Genomic DNA, 25,150 nt, shown 5'->3' on the forward strand with positions numbered 1-25,150 from the left:
ATTTAATTTTTCTTATATAAGATTATCCACAATTAATACACTACCATATAACAAACCATTTATGGTATAAAATTTTTTCAATTTTTTTTTCAAATCATAATTATAAAGAAACAGAATTACTAATCTGAATTACTTTTTAGAAAGCGCCGTGAAAAGTATTTGTTATTTCAGAAAAGAAACACAGTGAAAAGACACCGATGAACGGCGCAGACAGACACGGCGGGCATCCAGGTAACCTGACGGGTCAGTTTTTTTACACACGGTCCTGCCGCTGGTTTATGGGACCGGGGTTAGGCAACGGAATGGCTTGAGGAGATTTTTAAAAGGGACTTCATCATAATTAAATAAATTTAAAAATCTAAGGCACTGTTTCAAGTAATTATAATCCGGTATTTTTAAGAAATGCGTGGTGCATTATACATGAAACATCATTCTCCAGAAATATTATATCTAAAGTAAGGGACTCATTCGAGTGGGAAGTGGCATAAAATTATTGAACCTTTCAGCAGTCCGATGAAACAATCTGTGTTTAAGGAGTCCATTTAAGAATTGGTCCATGGACAACCTGTCGTTCTAGCATAGCCACAATCCATTCATTTCAACAGATTTTTTATTTAATTCGAAGCACATATTTTCAAGTAAAAAGAGTTTACCGAAATGACCATGACGTGCCGAGAAAACCATGGTTTGGAACTTCTACAAGTTATTAATGGTTCCTTAATAAATAAACATCGTATAATTGAAAACTTAGTTACAGTTTTATTTTTAACTAATTCTAATTTAATAATTAGTTTTGTAAACATTTAAAATTCGCGGAGAAAAAATATAGTTGTATAAATCCAATAACTTTATAAATGGTACCCATTGGTCTCAACAATACTTTCCCATTAGAGACAAGGGGGTGGCATAACCCAACAGACCTTCAAAGCAAAAGTGAAGCCAACAATGCCACGAAAGGAAGATTTATGTAGAGGTTAACAGGAATGTTCATCATTGTAATTAAAACTAAAACAGAATGCAACCAGTTGTTGCCTCGTACTCTTTCCCTACTTTGCCACGCCCCTAAAAGGCACATAAGGTCCACCTTTTTGACTTCAGCTTTTCAGACACCCAATCCCTCCATTATACTCCTTCCTCCAAGATTAGAGAATAAAATTTAAACTTATGACAACAGTCCAGTGGCAGATATGACAGGCAATTATAACCGGAGTCAAACAGAATTATGATGAGCCCAACTATTTTTATAAAATTTTCATAGTGGGTACTTCGTCATAGAGATCAGGGGAATATCATCAAAACTTAATCGTCTTATCTATAATGAACTTTTTCAATCAAAAAGTTCAAAAATCTTGATGATCTTATATTTTATGAAGTTGACAAATCAAATTTATTTTGATACAAATACAGACCACTTAAATTTTGATTTTATAACAACAAAAATATGATGAATGATGTAAATAGTTTTGTAATGTTATAGATCAATTTACTGAATCACTAGCTGGAACACTAAAGACAACCTGCTCGACGATAAAATGAGCCCACGATCCAATGGAATCCAAAACTGCCTCCAGCTTCTTTAGTAGAACGGATAGTGCTTTTGCTTTCGATGATCCATTATTATATTAGGGGATAATATAATGTCCGCATTGTGAGCGGGAGAATAAACTTTCATCCTAATAACTCTCTAATTAATTGCATAAGCAAACTTTCTAATAATTTTAGGAAGTCCATATATCGGGGGAAGGATGATCGATAATTATTTGAAAAATTTCGGTTATGAGAGCAGAGGAAAAAATCTGGAGATCATTTCCCGTAGGCACGATTGGGTATCATTATAGGATCTAAATTGCTATATTGTTTACTCAACCTCCAATTTGAAACATTAAGGTGATCTATAAAGAATACTACTGAATCAGGGTAAATGCCACCAATAAACGACCTCAGAAACAAAGATTTTTATTCCAGTTAAATAACCTAACGAGAACTTTATGTAAAGCATCTGGAGTATCAGAATTTTTCCAGGTTTTATTTAAGAACTTTCAATTAAGAGAAATGAGGAGAGTTATAATGTTTCCCACGAGGCCCATTACAACTAAAGTAATCCAGATCGCACATTAATTTTATCTAATATAGATTGTATATTAAATAATCGATTATAAATAATAAAAAGAATGCTTTAAAAAATATAATCAAACATAAGTCCTTAACTACTGTCATACAGCAAACATTAATTACAAAACTCAGTAGTTTCAACATCTCTACAACATACAACTACAACTATTTACTCAGTTGGTTGCTTAATTGCTTATAAACAGAAAGTATAAAGCTTTAAATGAAAAAGCTAAGTGGTGGAGATAGAGGAAAACCCTGGGCGAATAAGATTCATTAGTCTTGTCGATTTTTATCCATAGTTCGTCAGGAATTAACATAATTTATAATGTACACTATTTTAATTAGAGACGAAATATATATATTTTTTTATTTATTGATAAGTATTACAATCTGCCACAACTTTGGGAAATAAGTAATAGTAATAAATAATGATATATGATGACATTCATACCAACAATAGAAAAATAAAAAAAAATTATATATAAATAAATAACAATAATAAAATCTCTGAATAGAAACAGTAAGATAAATAAAATGACCATAAACTAATATGAAGAAATAAAGTTTAAATAAAATAATTAAAGAAATATAGAATTAAGGATAGGAATAAAAAAAGGACAATGTAACTACTGAAAAGATTGTTCATCCTAAAGATGGACGGGGGAACGAGCCCTTAAATTCTAATGGAAAAATATGTATGAAATAAAGAATTAAAAGGAAGGACTTTTCATAAAAATACCTAACGCAACAATTGTTTATGTGGATAATAGTACAAGAGCCCAAGAGGAGAAAAAAGGCAGTTATCTCACCCCAATTTCTGATTACTTTAATGAAAACTATGTATAATTAATAGTCAAAATTGACGAGTCTGCCAACTACAGGTAGAAGGAATAAAAAATGGTGGCTGTTTCAAAGCGATAAAAAAGACTAATTTTACATTCGGAGCTCTGTATCTTAAAAAGTAGGAACAACACAAGAAAATCTAATAGAACGTCATTTAAAGAAGAGTAAATTTGCTAAAATATGAGCCCTAAAAGAGTTATTTACGGTAAATAGTTTTCGAGATATGGCTTTTAAAAAAACATTTCATAAAAATGTTGTATGGGACGTACTGAATGATCAGTAGTTAGTGAATTTATTTTGAAAAATTTATATCTCAAAAACCATTCAACGTACAGATGTCTATTAGCACTCAAATTAAAGCTAGTTTAATGTACTATAAAGTATTATGATAAAGTAGTTTATGATGTTTATCTTCGTAGGAGTAATAGTTTACATGAAATTCGCTAAAATAAATTGATCTATAATTGTTCGGACAAATTTTCATTTGCCAAATTTATATTCATATGTGAATATCATAAAAACTACTACCTCTATGAAGTGTCATAAACTACTTTCTAGTAAGTTAAATTTCCTTTATTTTGAAGTTCCTACTTTATAAGATATAGAGCTCCGAATGATAAATTAGTTTTTTTTATCGTTTTGAAAAAGCCACCATTTTTTATTCCCCCTACCTGTACTTGGCAGACTCATCAATTTTGACTATTAATTATACATACTTTTTATTGAAGTAATCAAAAATTGGAGTGAGATAGCCTTTTTTTCTTCCCGACTCTTGTACTATAAGGTTAAAGAGTCTAGCTTATAAAATTGAAGGAAAATAAGATGTCAAATATACGTATGGTCTATTCTTTTAAGAAGTGTTTCGATACAATTAAGCAGGGAACATATAAAGAAAAATCGATATATTCGAATAAAGAAAATTGAAGAAATCTGATACTTTGAATACGATTAAAATAAAGTATGGAAAAAATATAAAAAATAAATATCATTATTTGGAGAAGAGGAATTACAAAACATTTCTTAGGACCAGAATGTTGTCGTTTGCCAAGGGTCAGAGAAAGTAAACCGATTCCTTGACACCCATTACTTGGGCAGCTGCTAAATGGGAGGTATTTAAAAAGCGCTACTGATCTTCTAGTAAAATTTATATAAATACAAAAAAAAAAATTAACATAGAAATTAGAGTGTCTCTTTCTTCAGCAATATCTTCTTCGGCAACCAGATCTGCAACTGACCAAGGGAAGTGATTAGCGAATTGATGTCGACGATGCAATCGAAAGCGGATTATGCATCGGAACAAGGAACAGGGAGCCAACTTATTATGATACCGTAATCGGAGAGAAAGCCAATAACCAATAAAACAAACTAGGATATTGTTAAAGGAGATCCTGTAAGGATAATGATGACCGTGGGCTAGCAATCTCCAGATGGAAGATATACTCTTCCGAACAAGACCGGGTACAAATATTCGTGGGAACAGTCTCTTGTAGATAGCGCTATCTATCGTCAAACAAAGACATTACAAAAGAGTCGATCTGCCGATTAGTGTTCACTTATTGTGAAAGGACTCTGCGCAATATTACCAGCACTACTCTCAACAAGGACCGACAATAACAATTGAGGTAGCTGCGAAGATAATAAAAATGGGCAGGCATCCATGTTATATTTAAGTGCATCTTCAGGTAATTAGCAAACAGGATCAATTAGGAAATTGATTGTATTCCTCTGAATATCTCGATTTGCTAAATCGATTGTAATTTCTTCTTGAGGTTATTAAATATTCATGGATTCGCAACAATAACGTCATTTCCGATTATTAAGAAATTCAAATCAGTAACTAGTTAGAGACCATTAACAAACTTGAAAGTAACCGGTACGGATTTTTTTTATTATTGGGTAGTAATATACAATGTTTTAGAGGCCACTGATTTATGATTCATTTATATTTATTAATTTTTTTTCTTATGATTATTTTTTTAAATTAAATTAGATTTTTCAAAAATAATTGTAAGAGCCACATCTATTCTTTATATATTACTTTTTCAAGCAATGAAAAATTAAAACAGCTGATTTTAAAAGTTTTTGAAATCCTTCAGATTTTTTACAGAATAAGATGGCTGCCGAGCATTTGTCAAAATGGAAGAAAATAAAGGTACTCAAACACCTTATAAGGTATGGTGACTAATATCATTGCAGTAGGCAAAGAGCTGAAACAAATTCCTCTATCGCAATGATTTTATTTGAATTAAAAGATTTAAGTTAGTGCTTGAGTTATTTAAAATAAACTAGAAGTTTAAGCAAAGTTTTTATCCATAAAGTAGTTAATAAAAAAAATTAATTAGAATAGATGAAGTAGAAGAGGAATAGATAGATTTCTTTATTTATCATTTCTAGAGACCACGAAACAAAAACTTTCAAAAATGGACCATCGAAGATAATAGACAATTATTCTGTGAATATGAACTTTTATTTTGATTTGTAATAAGATGATATAAAATAAAGATATATGTTTTCGTGAAAGCAAGTGATTGAAGATATTCCTAAAACCGGGGAAGAGAAAGGTTTGACAGCCTCATTTGAAACAACTGACACAAGAGAACACCGAAGAGTTCTTTTACGATGTTTTGACAGTCAAATAGCAAAGAGATACTAAGTCGTGGCCGGCTGCAACAAGATAGTCGTGATGGGCTGCTATATTCTACTTTTGTAATTGTAGAAACTCATGAGATAAGAGAAAATCAACTGACAATAGAGTGTTTTTAAAAACGTGGCCATGAAGACGAAAAATATTATACGTCCTGATCAAGATTTTAAATAAATGATGGGGTATCATTAACGTTTTGGAATTCAAGAGAAATAAAAATATATAAATATTTGTATTAATGTAAACCAAAAGTAAAGAGCAAACCTTGTATGATATGAATCTATATAATTTTTTTTTTTTAATATTTATTTATTGCTATTTACAACTGTACATTATAATACATTTAGTAAATCTGATCTAAGTTAAATTGGAGTGTAGAGAATCTACCGATTGGTAGCACTCTAATGAAATTTTACATTAGCTGGTCTCGTGGCCATCTTCTTTGCAGGCGCCTCGGAGGATTGTCAGGAATGGAAGAGGATGCAAGATTTGAAACTAGGGGGTTTGAGTGGTTAGAGAGTTTATAATGGAAGGAGTGATATCTGGTTCGGGCTAGATCGGTTACATAGGGAACATTAAGGTCTTTATGTATGATTTTATTTGTGACAAAGTAAGGAGCATTGATGATTTTACGAAGGATATAAATTTTAAAGCATAAAAATGCAAATACGACTCTTGATGATATAGTTTTTTTATCTCCAATAAATAAATAACGATTGAATAATTATATCCAGGTAATAACGCAAGAACGAATTATCTATAGTATTTAACTTAAATAGTAAATAATTAAATAATAAATTAGTATTTAAATTAAATTTATACAGTTCACAAATATATATTGTCAAACCTAAATTTAACTAATACTGGGAAAAGCCCGATCGGGACACTGTTACTGTTACTAGGAAGGAAAAAAACTTTAACGAGAAACGACTCTTTAGGAACTTTTTATTAATAACTGCAAGGAAAAAAATATGTTTGGAAGAAAAAAGACGGGGGAAATTGCAGTAAGAGAGAATTGCTGGAAGGAGTTATTCGATCCCACTGCTGTGTACCACATATGCCAGAAATGGCGTTATTCTTTTGGAGGTGGACTAGAAAGAACAGAAGAGAGCTGAGAAAGTATTTGAGACAAGAAGTCCGAAGAGGTCCTGGAAGTCGAAGCCAGTCCAGCAGGCAGCTGGTTCGGAGAGTGAATCGGAAAAGGGACGAGGAGGGGAGGTGAAGGAGATATCGCTCTTTTGCTTAAAAAGTGGCACATCTAACAAAAAAAGTGTTGGTTTTATTTTGAATTGGACGTATTCCAAAATTAGTACCACAGCCGGGGAGAACTGGAGCCGTCCTACAGACTGTCTGTCCCTCAGCAAGCTTGTCGAAAAGTAACTTCAGCTGACGGTACAATTTACTAAATACATCATACACGAAATAAAAAACTAAAAAAACTTTGTTCTTTGTCAGAAGTCTCACTATCAATAAAGCATATAGGAATTGATAGGCCTGGGTACTTTAAAACAATATTGAATGACGGATTCATTTTCCAACACGGTGTAACGCCTATATAACGATTACTTCATCCATTCACAGACTCTAAATCTTAATAAAGTGAGAGGGAGCTCGCGATCGGAACCGAAAACGAGGCAGTTCCATATCAGTTCTTGCCTTTCACGGACAATCTTTAAAGGACTTGATCAAGTCGGAAGTCCTACTAGAAGGTGCCGAAGACGATGTTACTTTCACTCAATCAGCCTCTACAAGGGGACTAGATAGTAAAGTACATTACGAAATTATGGAATTAATTACAGGAAACACTAATCAAAATAATAGAAGTCGGGCCAGTAATAAGATTATGTCTACATTGAATTAGAGAACCTTCTCAGGAATAAACCATAGGGTTATATCATTGGTATTCAAGTTGGTAAATAAAAAAATAGCAAAAGATATGACCTAAGCAGCCAATAGATCCTACTCAAAAAAGGTACGCGAACATTTCAACCCAGTTAACAGGACTTCGTTAAGGCGAAATGAAAATAAGACAAAAACATTTTAAAATATAATAGGGCTATCATAAAATACATAGTACGTTATATCTAAAAAAAAAAATCAATTACATACGGCCAACTGATAATCTCCCTATTGAAAAATAGGTATTTATTTTAAAATGAAATATTTATTAACAACATAATAATTAACCTAGAACTGGACCGTACCATTTCTTTTATCGATATATACGTCGATTCCATATAATATGAACGACATTTATTTATTTATTTTAACTTATAACCTTCATCTACTATAGAATTATTATGACCATAATTATAGAGGGTACAAAGCGAGTAATACCCTGTAAATTATTTAAAATGACAAGTTTCGGGAAACTCCCATCCATTCCAAAAAAAACTAAATAACATTTTTTAAATTATTTTTATTCTTATAATTTGCAAAATCTAACTAAATACAATGCATAAGACACTTCATGAATAATTTTACCACTTCTTTAATAAACTTATACAACATACATCTACAATGAATAATCGCTACAACATGTAACCAATTTTTAGTTAAAGTTTGTCGTTCGGAAACTTCTTGTATTAAACAATGAAACTGGCAAAGTGGGCCGTTATGTTGGTTACCAGTAAATGAATAGTAGTAAATTTTTTACTATTTTGTACTTTTCTTGACAGTAGCAGCAAACCTTCCCAAACTACCACCCGGACTATATTCCTACAATTTCAAAATAAAGAATTTTCACTCATTGCATTAAGGTAGACAATCCATATCCGGTTAATTCACTGTATTTCTAATTTAAAACTGTTCCATATTTTAAGGTTTATTAACTCTAATTCAGGGGTAAAAAGCGTGATTTCAGTACTTTAAAATTAAAGATTCAATGTTATGAAAATTCACTGAAACTCCACTTTATTTCGGATAATTAGGTCGATATTGTCCAATTTTAAAACCGAAACAATTCTTTGAATCTATCTTTTTCGTATTGTTTTTTTATTCCGAATCTGCGAATGGAACAATTCTGGGATCAGTTTACTTTTCTCAGTATTCATGGTTTTTTAAAATACCTATGATTATTTTTTATACATTTTTTTTTGTAAATACAGGAACGTTAGGTAAATCTTCCAGTAATGTGACGTCGGCAGTTCTTTCTAGAACTGAGAACCTGATGGCTTTGCGAAATTATGCTGTCCCAACCGAAGGCCCCTGATTATCCAGGCACAGGTCAATTATCTTATTAGGGGACCGGTCAGGGGGGAGAAAATGGGTCGGATAACCTACCAATGGAAGATACCTTAAAGACTAATGGTATACTTAAAACAATATAATTAATAATTTTGTATTAATACATTAGTAGTTTTTATTATTTTTTTATATATTAGCCAGTAAGCTTAAACGTTTTTATCCTATTTAGTGAAATTATTTGAAATGAAACATTTTAGTAATTGAGGAGTTTCCTCTAACAGGCAAATGTTAAAAATTTGTATTTTTCAATAAAAATATAAATGAATCTACATTAAATGCTCCCACAATAATTTTTAAATAATATCTTTTAACAAGTGTATATATGTATTCACTTTTGACAAAAAACTCCTCAACTACTCCATAGAGATGAGCTAGGATATTAAAGATTTTCTTTAATACACCTTCACGAAAATCGTAAGACGTATGACAGATATAAAAGAATCGTCCATCTTATGTAAAAAGAGGAGATAGTTAAATAGACACTTAAAATGGGATAAGGAGTCTTAAGATAGTTAAATCAAGCAACATTGAAAAAGTAGCTAAAATTTTGAAAACGGTGTGACACTTATGTTGGTCACATGGTAACATAATATTTTATGTTATGTCACAACCTCTCAAGAGGAAATCATAACAAAAATATTAGAAAGCAATCCTTCCCGCCAGATGCGTCCCAGTAAAACCCCCATTTAGCGAGGTCCTTTACCACTTCTGATACGTTTACTTAAAACGATAAGAGGAGATTTAATAAATTGGGCAATTTTTGAAAAATATCTAAAATTGGAAAACGGCGTGAATTTGTATGACTCCACAAATTTTTTGTCATTAATAATAATTTTTATACCGTGTGAAATACAATGAGGAATGTAGTTGGTTTTCAAAAATATAATCAAATCATAGATTTTTCTTTCCAGAATTTTCCAAAAAATTTCGTAGATAGGTGAAGTACACCAACATTTTAAAACTTTTTTTATTTTTTTATAATACTACTAATATTAATAAAATTAAATAAAGGAAATAATAATAATAACAGAAATAAAGCAATAATAAAAATAAATGAGCATAAATAAAAATAAAACTATAAAAAAATAATTTATTTTAACTTGAATAGAGTTATTAAGCGGTTATATTTTTATCTAATATTTTAAGTTTAGGTTTTAAAATACTCCTTAAGGCGTCTGGCCATAAATCCCATAACGCCATGGATTTAAGATTGCAATGAAAACATCAACATACCTCAAAAGTGAACATTTTCACCCATATTTGCACTGATTTGTATTGTTCTTAAAAATAATTTACGTGTATGAGTGTGATAAAATTTTTAAAATCTTGGTCCATGAGTCGGCGCCAACTTTATTTTCTTATATAGACACAACCTTTTTTCTTACATCCATAAAATATACTCTCTCAGGGATCAACATCTGTCAATTCAACACTCAGGGCGTTCAAACTGTTGGCCATCGAAAGAGAAAATAGAAAATTTTCCGCTGATACCTTATGAGATGATTAGGAGAACGAATAGCTAATAATGATCTGTTAACAGTTAACAATATGAAGATATTTTATTTTAAATATTATTATTTTAAATTCTTTACCGTATATTGAAAGAAGGCAACGGGATTTGTTGGACGAATGTAAAATGTACTTTGGTAATATTGATTATAACTTTAGACCTGCATATTGGTTCAAAGCGAATTATAACGTTTATCTAAATAAATTAAATATGTATTGATAATTGTAACAGTTTCCTTCCTGCTGTATGAAATATCTAGTTAATCGATGGAATATCTGTGAAGGAGTATTCAAAATGTCATATTAATTGGCTGTAATATTTGGTTACAGAGCGATATGAAAGTTGATATGTAAAATACGGGTAAATGAATAAGCATAACCTAGTGAATAACCGGTATATGCTGAAATTCAAAACAAGGCGGGTATAATCTTAACGATATGAAGATGTTATGTATTCATTCGAAACAGAATTCATAGCAATAAAAGGTTTGTTACACATTGTTTAAAAATATTTTTAAAAAAAATAAATGTAGTGTTATTTAAAAATAAACAAATAATAAAAAAAAAATGATTTGTATTATTTTTCAAGGACTTCATTAGGTGTTCCATATTTGGATACAATCCTTCACTCCTTATATAGAGGAAGCAGATTTTGAGATAAGCGAGTTATTCTGCTAAAGAAAACATTTATAAGCAGACGCAAAATGATGTTTTTTTTTTATTGTTATGAACTTATAAGCTCACACAGGGGCTTTTTTAATCTAGATATTCAAGTCTGAAATGAGTAGTAGAATATAAGATTTAAAATTAAGAATTAATCAACATCATAAGAAGTAAATAAGAATAATTTAATTTCTCTGCAAGTGGTAATTAAAAAGAAGTTTTTTTTTTGTTTTTTTTTATTTATTTATTTATTGATATTTACAACTGTATAAAAAATACAACCAGTAAATTTGATCATAATGACATAATGATATGATACAGGATGTAGAGAAACTACCCAGTAGTAGAACTCTAAAAACAATTTACAATATAAGGTCACGAGGCCATCTTCTTAAAACGAAGTTTAAATATTAGACATTCATTATAGCAATATTTTGTCAAAAATATGTCCATGTAAAACTATAATAGCAGCTAACTTCGCTATTATTATATTTGATTATAACGGTTATGTAGGACCGAAGTTAGCCATGCTTCGGACTCCATGCAATGTAAATCTTGGAATCCCTTTCCCAGATTTACAATTTTTTTTAAAAAATTTAATCTAGTATAAAATAATAATTGTACAGGAAGTTAATTGGGAATAGATTCTAAAATTATATAGAAATATTACCGAAAATTGCTGCTGGACATGATTTCAGGACAGGGTAGTCGCGTTTTATTTTTGAGATGTATCTCATAAAGTTTAATAGATAAAACTAAATGTCGCAAGAGAAATAAGCCATAGTCTCTTATAAAATTAAATAAAAAATGAACCAAGAAGGCAATAGAACAGATGTAGTTCCCATGCCTTGCACTGTGGTATGAAATAACACATAAGATTTAAATCGGTAAACAATCGCAAAGGTTAAGTTTCTAACTCATATAAAAATCTATTCCTAGTCGAAAACCAACACAAATTCATTTCAAAGTCATAAAAGGACGTGAATACAATAAATGTTTCACCAAAGAGATAAACAATGAAATTCAAATTGCGTATCTAGGATATTGTATACACTCGTACATAAGCTGACACAAAATTACAAAACACCGTTAGTTGCACTAGTAAAATATTAATGCCAAAGTTGTTCCCGATCCAGGGATGCGGGTAATTGCCAAGGAATTATTTATTAGTATACAATTTGCACAAATAAATGACACCCATGTACATTTTCATTTTAATTAAGTTCGAATTGTTTAAATTATATTGTAACATATTAAAATAAAAAGCTAGATTGAGACTTTCACCAAGAAATTGACCTATTGGCAACGAATGGTTAGACCGTTTGGAATTGTATCTTGCATTCCTTGTATAGTGAATAAGCCATTCGAGAAGATTCATTGCGTGAATAGAATAAATTAAAATTCATGAAAATAAATAGTACATATTTATATTGGAAAAAAAAACTGGAAATCATACTCTTGTATAACCCAAATATAAAATGAGAAAGGTGAGTTAAAAAACGTCCTCCACTTATTGTAAGTATTTTTTTATAGGAAGATAGTCCGGGTGGCGGTCAATAAAGGTAATAAAATAGTTTAAGAAAACTATTTATTGTTAACTAACGTTTCGCCTCATTTCTCAGGGCTTCGTCAGGGCTAAATGAAAAAACATGATACAAACATTACAGAACTGACAGAACATTAAAATAAAACAATTGTTATATTTATAAAGTATATAAAAAATAATAATAATATAAGGAGATATATATGTAGGTGGAGTAGAAACTAGTTATTAATAAATACAATCAGGTGTGATAAAGTTCTAAATACAGATCTAGACTAATAAATTGTAGAAGAATACTCGTTAGAAATAGTTATAAATATGGTAAAGAGGCGGGTGTAAAAAGTAAAACAGATAGGTGAAGTAAATATGGCATAGGTTAGGTAAGTAATATGTAAAAGGGAAATATTAATAAAAATATCCAATAAACATAGGGGGAAGTACCTGTCAGACCGAGGGGATTGAGGAACGGAAAGTCAGATAGACAATTTCTCCACTTCTTCTATTTTTTTTTTTTTTTTGTGCAGTAAATTATATTTTTAATATTATGAATTGGTGCAAAAATCAAAAACATAAGGCAACAGGTCATTAGCATAACAACATTTGACGTTACGATATCTTCGGTTAAAATAACAAAGATGTGTTGATGATAACAAAAAAAAAATTATTTCAGAAATTATTGCAAAACTCTAAATGCTAGAGGTAATCAATATAATGTAGAGTAATCTGGCTCGAATAAACGAAGATAAATGGACGTAGATTGGCTAAGTATAGATTCTGAGAGACAGCGACGAGATGGAACGTGAAGAAGAATAAAATTGTTGAAAGGATGCATGTAGAAGGGGAAAGATTCTCACGAAAAGAGAATGATGGAAAAGAATACTTTAAAAAAATGGATATTGTTGTTTAATAAAATTCTCTCTAGACTAAATTAGATGGAAATTGAAGTAAAATACTTGAAGCCAAATACAGTAATTAACGAAGTTTAGTACATACATTCAAGAGTGTGAAATCAAAACCAATCAAGAATAGGTATAGAAAATTTATGGAATATCAATACTCTCCCTGAAGAGACAGACCCAAAGAATAAAACATATGGTTGGGAGAAAGCTGAAGGACTCAAAAGGATTTGTTCTTCTGGCACTTTCTAGGATTTATAAGTTCTCAATCTTTCTTAGAAACTTCTCGATCGATAATACTCTTAGAGATAACGGGGACAGAAATGTCCGACTTCAGTTTTTAAGCCGCTCCACAATCACCGCTGGGCCTATTAGTACGAACTGTGGTCATATGGGTCCGATATCAGATCAACCTCTTAAAGATATCAATGAGTAGCTACCTGACTGGGAATGTAGCGGTCTATTAATAAATATCGAAACAGAGTGGCGAAGGAGCGAAATTGCACTTAGACTTCCGAAAATAATGGAGACTTTCGTCTAAGTGCAATTGGCAAAGGGACACGACGGCTTTCAGCTCCAATCAAGGCCCTCTAAACACAGAATACCGCCCAACCCACCTACACCTATGGTTTTCCACTCTAGAATACAAGGGAAAAATGGATTCAATAAGATTTTGGAGTAAAATTGTATTTCATAAGGGTATATTCAGAACCAATTATAATATTATAATATAAATATTATTATTGTAAATATAAAATATTTACAGTATTCTTTTTTAGTAAATAAAAATTAAAAAAAAAAAATTGAAAATATGTTTCAATTAAGGGTTACACCTAAGTCATTTACCATGAACGTGGATCAACAGTAATTCATTTAAAAACGTGACTATAGATTTATTGATATGCTATAACTATTAAGATGAGCTAAATAATTTGATTTAAAAAAACACACATTCAATTATTTTGAAAAATAATAAATGGAATATGGTCCGGGTGCGGTCAAATAAAACTCAAATAGTATCAACTATTTTAATTGAACCAACGTTTCGCCCCACGTTGCAGGGCTTCGTCAGGGCTGTTTTGACAGAAGTCAAATTTCAAGGTTTAATTATTTTGTTATAATTATTTGTTTTCAAGTATGACTCTTATCTGTACGTCATAGTCAGAACTAAAATACAAATTTCTAAAAACAGTACATAAATAATGAATAGAATGTTTTCTTGAACTTGATTGCTAACCGGATTTCAAACAAAGCATTACTTAATAACATATAATAAAGTCGCAAAAGGAAAGGGAATAATAGCGTAACTGAAAAACTGCTAATACTAGGGAAAGACTCCTACAGGACTATCATCAGACCTATTTGGACACATAGAATTGGAAGGATTCATGACCCATGACAAATCCTTGGAAATACAAGAGCTTTTAAAAGATCCTTCAAGTCCTTATGTCACATACAAAAATATCCAATGATCTCAGTCCTTGCTGACCTGACCTGAAATCCTAGGATAAGTTCCATTCCCATATAAGTACACTACACCATACTGTCCTGTGATATTCAATTTTTTGTCTATGGCTTCTGAAATCATTGTTGGTTTATATTTTTGCAATAATAGAGTTTAATACCTATTTTTTTTTTTAAGTAGAATCGAATTTAGTCAATCACATTTTAAGAAATAGGTAGAGTATTATAATAGAAAGAGAGAATTTATTAATATGTAATGCGACCAAAATACATTAGGTTGCTATAAAGGCTTCATGTTAATTATACTATTAAATAGGATTATCATACACATAATAATAATTTAACTTATCAGCCTCGAGGGAACTTATAATAAAATACGATGTAATAAGAGCATATATATATATTCAATAATATGTGGTATATTTTTAAGTAATTTGATTTTACTAGTAGTATTATCAAAGAGGGTACGGAGGAACTTGATCTTCCAGAATTAGGCGTCGGTCTAAAAAGTGAAAATAAATTCGTAAAAATGATTAAATAAAAAATTAAATTTAAAATATCTCGGCTTCACAAAACCTCGATAAATCAAGATCTGACTAAGATAGACCAGCGTGTAAGAAGATCGAACAAATCCTTCTTTCTTTTAAAAATAATGAAAACCCAAAAAATATCCCTAAGCCTGAAGCAAAAGATGTACAATGGAGTGATAAGCCAGCAGAATTAAGAGATTTGAAAGTTAAGTTCCCCGTATATTAACCAGAACGATTTGGGACCAGGGCCCTAGCACATGAAGAAGGACTAACAGATTACCTACTCACAGAGACTGGTCTGTCAGTATCTCATGGTATAAGGGCAGAGAGGTTAAGATGAGCGAGGCATATGGCTCAAAGCAATCCATCAGGACGCATCTACAATGAATGCCACTATAGTTAGCAGAAGACAGTGAGGGAGGTCAAAAGCAAGAGAAACGTATATAAACAACAAAGAAGCGAAAGAAACTGAAATGCAGTAGCCCTAATTAAAGAGGCACGGAGGAGGCTGGTTCTTATGGAAGATACAAACTTATGGAGATTTACAAAGTTTGTTGAACCAAAAAAATTTTTTTAAAAATCCATTCTACATACCAAATTTCATAACGTAATAAGACATCAAATTTTAGGAGAAAAATAAATTCCGGTACGAATTAGAACATAAAATGTATTTATTCGTGCCGACGTTTCGACCTGGTTTTCAGCTCTTCATCTGGGAGCCTTCGGCAGAGATTCTGGCCCAAAAACCCAGTTCCCTGATGAAGTGCTAACAATCACGTCCAAACGTTGCCACGAATAAATATTTTTTTGTTTATCCGTGTGTTATTTTTCTGACCGTCTTCTCCACTTATCAAGAATTTTATATGTTGTAAAAAGGGTTTTAATAGTAGAGTGGGTTTTAACTCTAACCATGAAGATGGGTTGGAGATGGTCACAACTATGAATAGGAACTAATATAGGACCGGCAGTGGGTACAATAGAGCAAGGGCAAGGGCAGGTAGAGCGGGTACCGCACGCCCAAAATAAAAGACCAACAGGGGTCAGTCCAAAGCGACTCGTCTTCCAAGAACCCAAGTCGCTCCTGATAGCCATTGCGTTTTACAAAGAGTTACTTACCTATGAAGAATGGTGAGAGGAAAAGGAGGAAACAAAAAAAAAAAGGTCACAGGAAAGAGCAAAGAAAAATGGAGCCCGTAATGATGGAGGTAACTGACATAAAAATATAATTACAAAAGGTATTACTAGGCTTAATGTATTGGAAGATTTCAAACCAAAGTCTAAAATTATATATTAATATTTCCTAGATTCAGGCCTCAACAAGACTAAAAAACATTAATGTAGTTCAATGATCTCACTTTAAGAGCTAAAAAAAAAAAAGAAACAGAACATCAGTCCCAATAGTTCGTAAGCTTTCAGTAGATTGGTTATACTGTAGTAGACTTTAATAGCATATTTAGAGATTCAGCACAACTTTATTTATTAACGTTCAATGATGCTGGTACACACAAATATTAAAAATAATAATAATATTCTTTATTTATTCTGTAGCGAGCCGCAATACAACAGAATAACACCCAAAAGGAATACATCTATTTAATAAGCTATTAACAGTTAGGTAGGTTTTACATTGGACCTTGGTTATAAAGATTTTCCCGTGGACCAAATATAATTCAACAACAGCTTTTGTAGCTCAAAATTATTACTCCACCTCTGCATAGGACAATAAAAGGTTCAAATTCTTGAATTCTGAATCTATATTCGCTCTAAATCACATTTACTCTTCGTCGTAAACCTGCCGACTGCCCTACAGTATATTTTAATAATGTGGCTCTTACCCCTGTATAACAGATTCGTTATCTTGGACTACATCTTGACATACGACGGAATCCTCACACAAGACTGAAAAGACAGGAAACTGTACGCAGATTCCGACTATTACAGCACTTACTAGACAAACGGTCTAAACTTCCAACTCATTACAAAAGACTGATTAACATGACAACAATAAGGCCCATCTGGACATACGGAGTTGAGCTTTGGGGCTCCAATAAACCTTCGAATTCCTTTCGTATCCAATCTTTACAATCCAAAATCCTTCGTAAAATCCTCAATGCTCCTTATTTTGTTACTAATAAAACCATCCATAAAGACCTAAATGTTCCTTATGTAACCGATCTAGCCCGAACCCGATATTATTCCTTCCATAATAAACTCCCTAACCACCCAAACCCACTCGTTTCTAACCTTGCTTCCTCTTCCATTCCTGGCAATCCTCCAAGGCGCCTGAAAAGAAGATGGCCTCGTGACCTTATATTGTAAACTGTTTTTAGAGTTCTACTACTGGGTAGTTTCTCTAAATCCTGTATCATATCATTATGTCATTATGATCAAATTTACTGGTTGTATTTTTTTATACAGTTGTAAATATCAACAAATAAAAAAAAAAAAATATTCGCTCTAACACATGAGCACACATTCCAAACTCTGGTTTTCACACAAAGAACATTGCGGCCTAGTAAACAATCACCGTAGTATTTACAATAGCCTTGGGTGTACCTGGACGCTAGGTAAAAATCTTGTTAAAACGGTACCTTTCTCTTGCTGAAACATTCGGTACATCACCTGAAAAGAGGATCTCCTCAACAGATATATGTAACGATTTTTAAGTCGACGTGGCACAAAATAAAAAAAAAAACACAATTTTAGTAGCTGTTATTTTTTTCGTTCATATAACTATAATAAATAAATAGTATTATTCCTCTATTAGTGAATCGTCCACTTTTGATAAGGGGACCCTATCTCTTATCGTACTATTATGATATCCGCTTGGTAATTACATAGAGCTACAGGTGCTTAAGCACGGTTTAACCAGTTACGTTCCCTCGCTAATCTCTTGTCTGTTATATTTTGTACCAATAGAATGAACTATAAGTAAAAGTAATCTTGATGACAAGTTGATTTATATTATTTTTATAATTATAAGAGAATATATATAAATATTTAAATTAATGGATTATATGAAACTGACATATGAAAAATCAGATAATGAAAAGTAAAGCTTTGTTTGTCTGTAACCAAGGACCAATGGTGCTATCTAGCGTCATCAGTTGGAAACCAAGAAAACCCTTCTTCAATTCTGTTAGTGAGAATTTCGCTTTACTCAACAGGATGAGTTGTTTTGTTTAAAAATCCACTTACTCAGACTCATCGAATTTGGCCTTTAAAACATAATTTAAATATTATTGGAACATTCAAAAAAGAAAATTTCGAGTTTCTCAAATAGCAGTAAATAATGGATCTGTGAATGGTTAGCGAATTGGAGCATTATTATGATTATATTTATTAATAAACTTATTTACGTGTGTCTCATTTGAATGACAGTAGTACAACTGAAAAAAAAAAAGTTTTGATTTACTTGCCTCAAATACGATTTATTTTATTTTATTTTTTTGGATGATGCAATTAAATTAAAAATTAGTGATATTTATTATACCCTATGACAAGATATGTATTGTCACAGTTGTTTAAGAAAATGGCAGTATACCTATGTACCATATTTCCCTATCATAGTCATATTTGTCTTTTCCACAGAAAAAAAGTAAATCAAAAAGTTGAAATTGAATTATGGAAAGTAAATGCTAGAGCAAAAAAATTATAAGTGCATCACAGAGTTTATTTGTTGCTTATTACAGTAAATAATTTTCTGTAAATGAAACGGAAGACATCACTTGTATATAAAACCTTTTTTCTAGCAGTTATTCTTAATATTATTTTATGAATTAAACAAATTGCTAAAAATAGACCAACCTTTGTTAAAGTTATATCCTGAGTATGCCATTGAACTAGGAATATGAGAACTTCAGAAAAAACTACCCTAGGTGGAAATAACTTCCTCACACATTAATTCGTCCTAAGCCGTGAGAACATCCTACGGGTAATTGTCCGGGCAGCCAACCATGAACAGCGGACGAGCTGCGGTCTGCCGACTGCAGTGTAGGGATATGCGGATTGTACAAAGAACCCGGGGGCTATTGGCCAATCAGGTGCCAGCTTTCAATGCCAGGTCGCCTTGATGGTCCAATAACGCACTCTGGCTCCAACTAACGCTCCTCACGTCTTCTTTCATATGGCGCTCGTTTCCGCCGGCGTTGGACCCTCAACACTAAAGAAAACGATCTTGCAAATATTATTGGAAATAGACAGGATGTTTGTTATTTCGTTGCATGGTTCAGGGTTATTCACCGCGACCCTGTAAGGAAATGTTATTCGCAAAAGAATTATGAAAGCAAAAGTGGGTCAAGTATTGGAGAATAGCAATGTTGGCATCGGATGATCTAATCCAATATTTTCGAAAGAAAACTTTGACCCATAATTTATATATAAGCAAAATTGTGTGCTAATTTTTAAATAACATTCCCGCACAACTACGTTACGGTTCTCATAAATAATGCGGGTACATCGACCTGAATTAAAATGGTTGGTACACTCATGGCTAACAGTACGTTAACACGCTTAAGTGTTCATAGTTTTTTTTATATGATAAATACAACAGAATGAGCTGCACAAACATACATGCCCAGTAAAACATATGATATATTAATGGAACGCAAGGGCTAACATTTAAGAGTGTTAAGGAACTATTTCTAAATAAGGGAGTGTTTGAAATAGATTATAGAAGCACGATTAGAAATATATATTTAAAAACAGGAACATTTGAAATGTGAAGGTCATATTAAATTATTTGTTTTTTAATAAGCGCCAGCAAAAACATTATAATGCATTTTGCGTAGAAAGAGTCTGGATATGATCATGTTTTGATATTTTGAAAGTAAAATTTAAAGTTTTGAATTGATGGTAAGAGCAATTAAGTACTCAAAATCTAAAGTAGTTATTAATAGTTTTAAAACTTTATTTTAAAGATTCTCTGAATCAGAATAGACATTTATAATGGAAGTAATTAAATTATCAAAAAAAAATATAGAAAGATTTAGTCGGATTTTCGTTAAAAAACGAAAATGAAGTCGACAGTAAATTTTTGAAGAACTGGACCGTTATACGTGCATTTTTTTTTAAATACTCCTTTTCGCCAAAGGAAGATTTAAAGATAACAATTCTCACGCAGAAAAAAACTTAATATCAAAATTAAGCGTTTTTGGTTTTCTAAATATTTTTTTCATTGTTATTTCACGTCAATCGATTTCTCTCTTTGCGAAGAATAAAAAAACAATATTACTGATTCTAGTAAGCTAAATTGTACTTAGAAGAAATTATGAAAACATAATGTGGCTCGTGGTAAAGTAGGTAAACAAATTGTTTTGTTTTTTTAGGAAAAAGCAAATTATGTACCTTTCTAGGGTCGTTTCATATTCCTAAATACTATTTTTTAAGGAAATTATAAATAATCGTTTATAACTAATTTATCCAGTTCCTAAGTTAATAGAATGATTGGAAAGCTGAACCTACATCAACAAAATTCGCATCTTAAGGTGTTAAAAACCAATATCAACTTTGTTTCACTCCTAAAAAATCTTTTACCACACTTTGATATGTCAGTCGATCTAAATTGTTTCGATATAGTACTATAGTTAGCTTTTTTATCTACAAATGTAGGCGTTATCTCATTATTGCAAGTCCAACCATTTATTTGTATGAATTTGTATAATTAAAATTATACATAATTATTAAAAAATAATAAAAATTTCTAAATGAGATGTAGATAGTTGACCGTAGATTAATGATTGGAGAAGTTTGTCGGGGGCGGCGGTCAGCAAAGAACAACTTAAATAAACAAAATCATATTTATTTATTTTATGCCGACGTTTCGACCTGAGTTTCAGGTCTTCATCAGGGGTTGTGGCGTAGAAGTTCTACGCCATAACAATTTCTAGATCGTTCCTACTAGCTTATATTGGTCCAATTTATGTTACCTAATCTTAATAAAAAAGTATAGGTAAATGATTAATTTTAACTAAATATAATAATTCATATCAAACTATAGATTGTGTTAATTAAATCTATATACATTCTCAAATATAGCAACAGCGAATCATTGCCGGGTCAGCTAGTTATATTTATAAAATCGAAAACGACGAATGTTGATAGATATATGAATAATAAATTGATAAAACTAATTGTTATCTTTCCTTAAACAACATTGCGAAAATTAAAATATAATAGTGAAAATAAAAGTCAGTGCAAAAAACGAGGAAATTTAAGAAGTAATTAAAAATAAAAAAAGTACAAAAATAAATAAATTTAGAAGTAAAGAAAAAATACCTGAGTGTGCGACTACTAAATAATACATAGGTCCCAGACGCACTTTTCTCACGATCTGTTGTCAGCAAGATAACTTAGCAGGATGTGCCAAGCACCGAAATGTCTTCACACTCTGTGAAACAATCTAAGTGCTTGTTGCAATACGTCCTAAAAGTAAGTATTTCACCAACGGTAGCCATTTTTTATAAATAAAAAATCAAACATGAGCAAACAAGGCTATGCTAACGGCAAAACTAAATTTATATATTCCACTCTACATTTATATATTTAAATCGAATCTCTGACACGTTTTTATCTGTAATTATTTAATAAATAGCATTAGAAAGATCCCCGAACAGATTTGAAAAGAAAATTTTATGACACAATAAAAAATAAAAAAAATAAAAAAAAATCAAAGTGCAATATGATAAATAAATACTATACATAATTATTATTACAATGACAGGTCTACACATGAATGTCTACACATGAATGTCTTGAGGCCGTCTCTTTTTCAATAGCTATGGAGTATTATCGGAAATCAATTGATAAGTAAGTCATTAAACCCGTTTATCCTCACAAACTCCCATCTGCAGTTTTAAATGAAGGATAAGGTATCCATTAAGGAGAAAAAGTGGATCGTTGCTTTGAACAAACAGTGGGACATCTGACGAAAAGCTGTTTTGGTCATATCATGAAATGTACCTGTTTCAAAGATATTACTATAAATAGGGATTTGTAGTAGACTGTCCCATGCTGGTAGGCCTCTCATAAATTAATACAGACTGCGATAAAATCAATAAAATAAATAAAATAATTTTTTTTTCTGGCAGAAGTGCAACTATCAAAGCGAAGCAGCGATATATGACGTTAAACCTAGGACGGAAAATTTATTGGAAACCTTATAAAGGGCATTGAACATTTTAAATATAATTTTGGAATGTACGGATTGAATACGAAGTGAATTTAATGATTTAGTAGAGACCCGAAGTTCAACTACGATAGTCGAAATCTAATTATTGTCTTATGTAAAATCTTTATTAAATAAATTAGAACTTTAGAGCGTTTATTTCTGAAGTTTTAAGGTAATCAGAATAAATACCTAGTCCCTTATTGAAGCAATATATTAAGTCTTGTCCAACCCATAACGATAAACTCCAGAAGCATATTAATGTTACTGTTTTCTTAAGCAGCATAGCCAATAAAATAATTGAATAAGATACATTCATAAATTATATCAAGTAATAAATTAAAATTATATACAAAGACATAAAGTTAAATTTAGAAATTTCCGATATCAGCGCCTTCCATATCAACTGCAATAGAACAGTAACAAATGGCAATGCATTCACACCATTAAGGGACAATGGATATGTTTTTCCAGTCCCTGTATATCGACCCACTTCACCAACAGCTGTCCTGCATTGTTTCTCCATCGTAAAAAGATCCACTAGAGTACTATGCCACTGCGTGATCCCTTAAGAGAGAGGGTATGTTTATATTATGTTTCGTAAGTATAATTAATGATATACAATAAATTGTATACATCTGTATCAAATAATTACAAATTTTAATTAATATTAAAAAAACAATTACAATAGTAAATAAAAAACATAATTGGTGGCATATTTAAGAGAAATTGGACATATACAATAGACATAACATACTACAAAATATGTTAGTATGATTATGAGTTGATGTAATAATTAACATAATTGCTCTGAAGATGGAGAAGTTGGCCAGAATCGTTAACATTTGATGTTAATGTTTAAGTTTGGTCACGAAAAATTAAATTAAAAACCGTTTATTTATGGTAAACGTTATGTTTAAATTTAATATTAAACATATTTCAAAAATTAAATACTCTTTACAACTATGCCTGTTGCATAAAGGAGTAACTAACTAAATTGATTTTATTTAGCATAATTTTCATATTTCTGACTACTTTATAAAGTTTAATCTATAATTCTGTACTTCAAAATTTTAATATATGCGAAAGAAAAGTACATGAGCTTTTTTAAAATTTAGATACAATTAATTATTTTCGAAGAAAGCACTTGGATATTATTTCATCAAGCCAACTGAACATTTTGGAATTAAAAATCCTTGGTATTCAATTATAATTTTATTGGAATTGTTTTTTTACTATACATATAAATATATTAGGTGTGCACAAGAGACTTATTTCCTAAAATAAAAATAATTTTATTCCCAACTTGAAACAACTTTTTCCTATATTGACCTTCTTTTATAATAATTAATGTAATTTAGACTTACGGCAACTTTTAATCTCTATTTCTTAACAGTGAGATTTCTTTTTGCTATTACGTGGTATTTAATGAGGTAAATGAACACATGTTAACGAATAATTATAGAAAATAAAAAATAATTTTTTTTTCCCTATTCTTGAGAAACGCAGCATTCATTTATAAATAGTAATAGTTCCTAACGATTTCTAAATATTTCTTAACAAGCTATCTTTAAGCCGATTAGAAATACGTTGTTTTAACAAAGCAATCAAATTACATAACGTGTACATGGTGAGAAAGAAACTAATTATTATGAGGATAATAAATAACAAGTTAATAATGGATTCTAAATTATATAGAATTACAGTAAAATTAAACGAAGGAATTTTCATAGAGCGGCAAATGAACATTCCGCAATGGATGAATGGTGCTCTCAGAACAGTCTGGAGAATTTCCAGAATACGTCCAGAGAGGCCGCAGGCAGGTAACTTTCTTTCAAGATAAGTTTAAAAATAGTTTTTTAATTCGAGAAAAAAACAATAACATTTCTAATTCATAAATATTCTTAAATACTACAGGTATTACGTTAGTAAATGTATTATTTTTAATAAAATATGAAAAAAAAATGGGAACCAAAGATAAAATAAAATGTTATATTGAAATTTTAAAATTACATAGCTTGACTATGACTAAATCTCGATTCAAAGAACTTATGCGTCCCGCAATCAAATTACACACCTTTCGGTTTTAATGGTAATCTTTCATTATAAATGACAAATAAATCTGACTTGGAAGTACTTTAGACAAATATATTTAATTTTACGAAAAAATTGGGATTAAATACATCCTCAAGGCAAAGTCTATTGAAATTCATCATTCGTCTTGATGTATTGGTGTCAACAAATAGTATATGTCAAAAATATACATAACGAAGGAAAAACGACTAAAAATTTGAAAAAAATGTTTTTTTCCCCTACTTTATTAGCCCCAATGAAAAATAAAATTCTAACAGTCGATTTTTTCAATTAATTCTTTCCCTTTACTAATTGATTTTAGCTCACTTATTAGACTAAAAAAATCTTAGGTTTTTTTCTTCCAAATAATAATAATAATAATAACAGACATATCTCTAGTAAAACGGAAAAAATTATGATGTTTCAAAAATAAAGAAACGGAAAAGAAATAAACCTAATCTA

General features: G+C 30.8%; 1 protein-coding gene across 2 annotated transcripts in view; it reads right to left on the reverse strand.

Annotated features, from left to right (window-relative positions):
• knockout (Stork-head domain-containing protein knockout) overlaps positions 1 to 25,150 on the reverse strand; it is a 146,119-nt gene that overhangs the window by 78,948 nt on the left and 42,021 nt on the right. The window contains exon 1 of one of the 2 annotated variants that reach the window (XM_014430803.3): positions 19,258 to 19,303. The exons of the other annotated variant lie outside the window; for it this stretch is intronic. Coding sequence (XP_014286289.1) covers positions 19,258 to 19,288 — 31 coding nt within the window. The 5' untranslated portion in view covers positions 19,289 to 19,303. Of the gene's footprint in view, positions 1 to 19,257; positions 19,304 to 25,150 lie in introns of those variants that run through there. 2 annotated transcript variants of the gene reach the window in all.

Source organism: Halyomorpha halys, unplaced genomic scaffold (genome assembly GCF_000696795.3).
Source record: "Halyomorpha halys isolate HHAL.00 unplaced genomic scaffold, Hhal_1.1 Scaffold914.1, whole genome shotgun sequence".
NCBI lineage: Eukaryota > Metazoa > Arthropoda > Insecta > Hemiptera > Pentatomidae > Halyomorpha > Halyomorpha halys.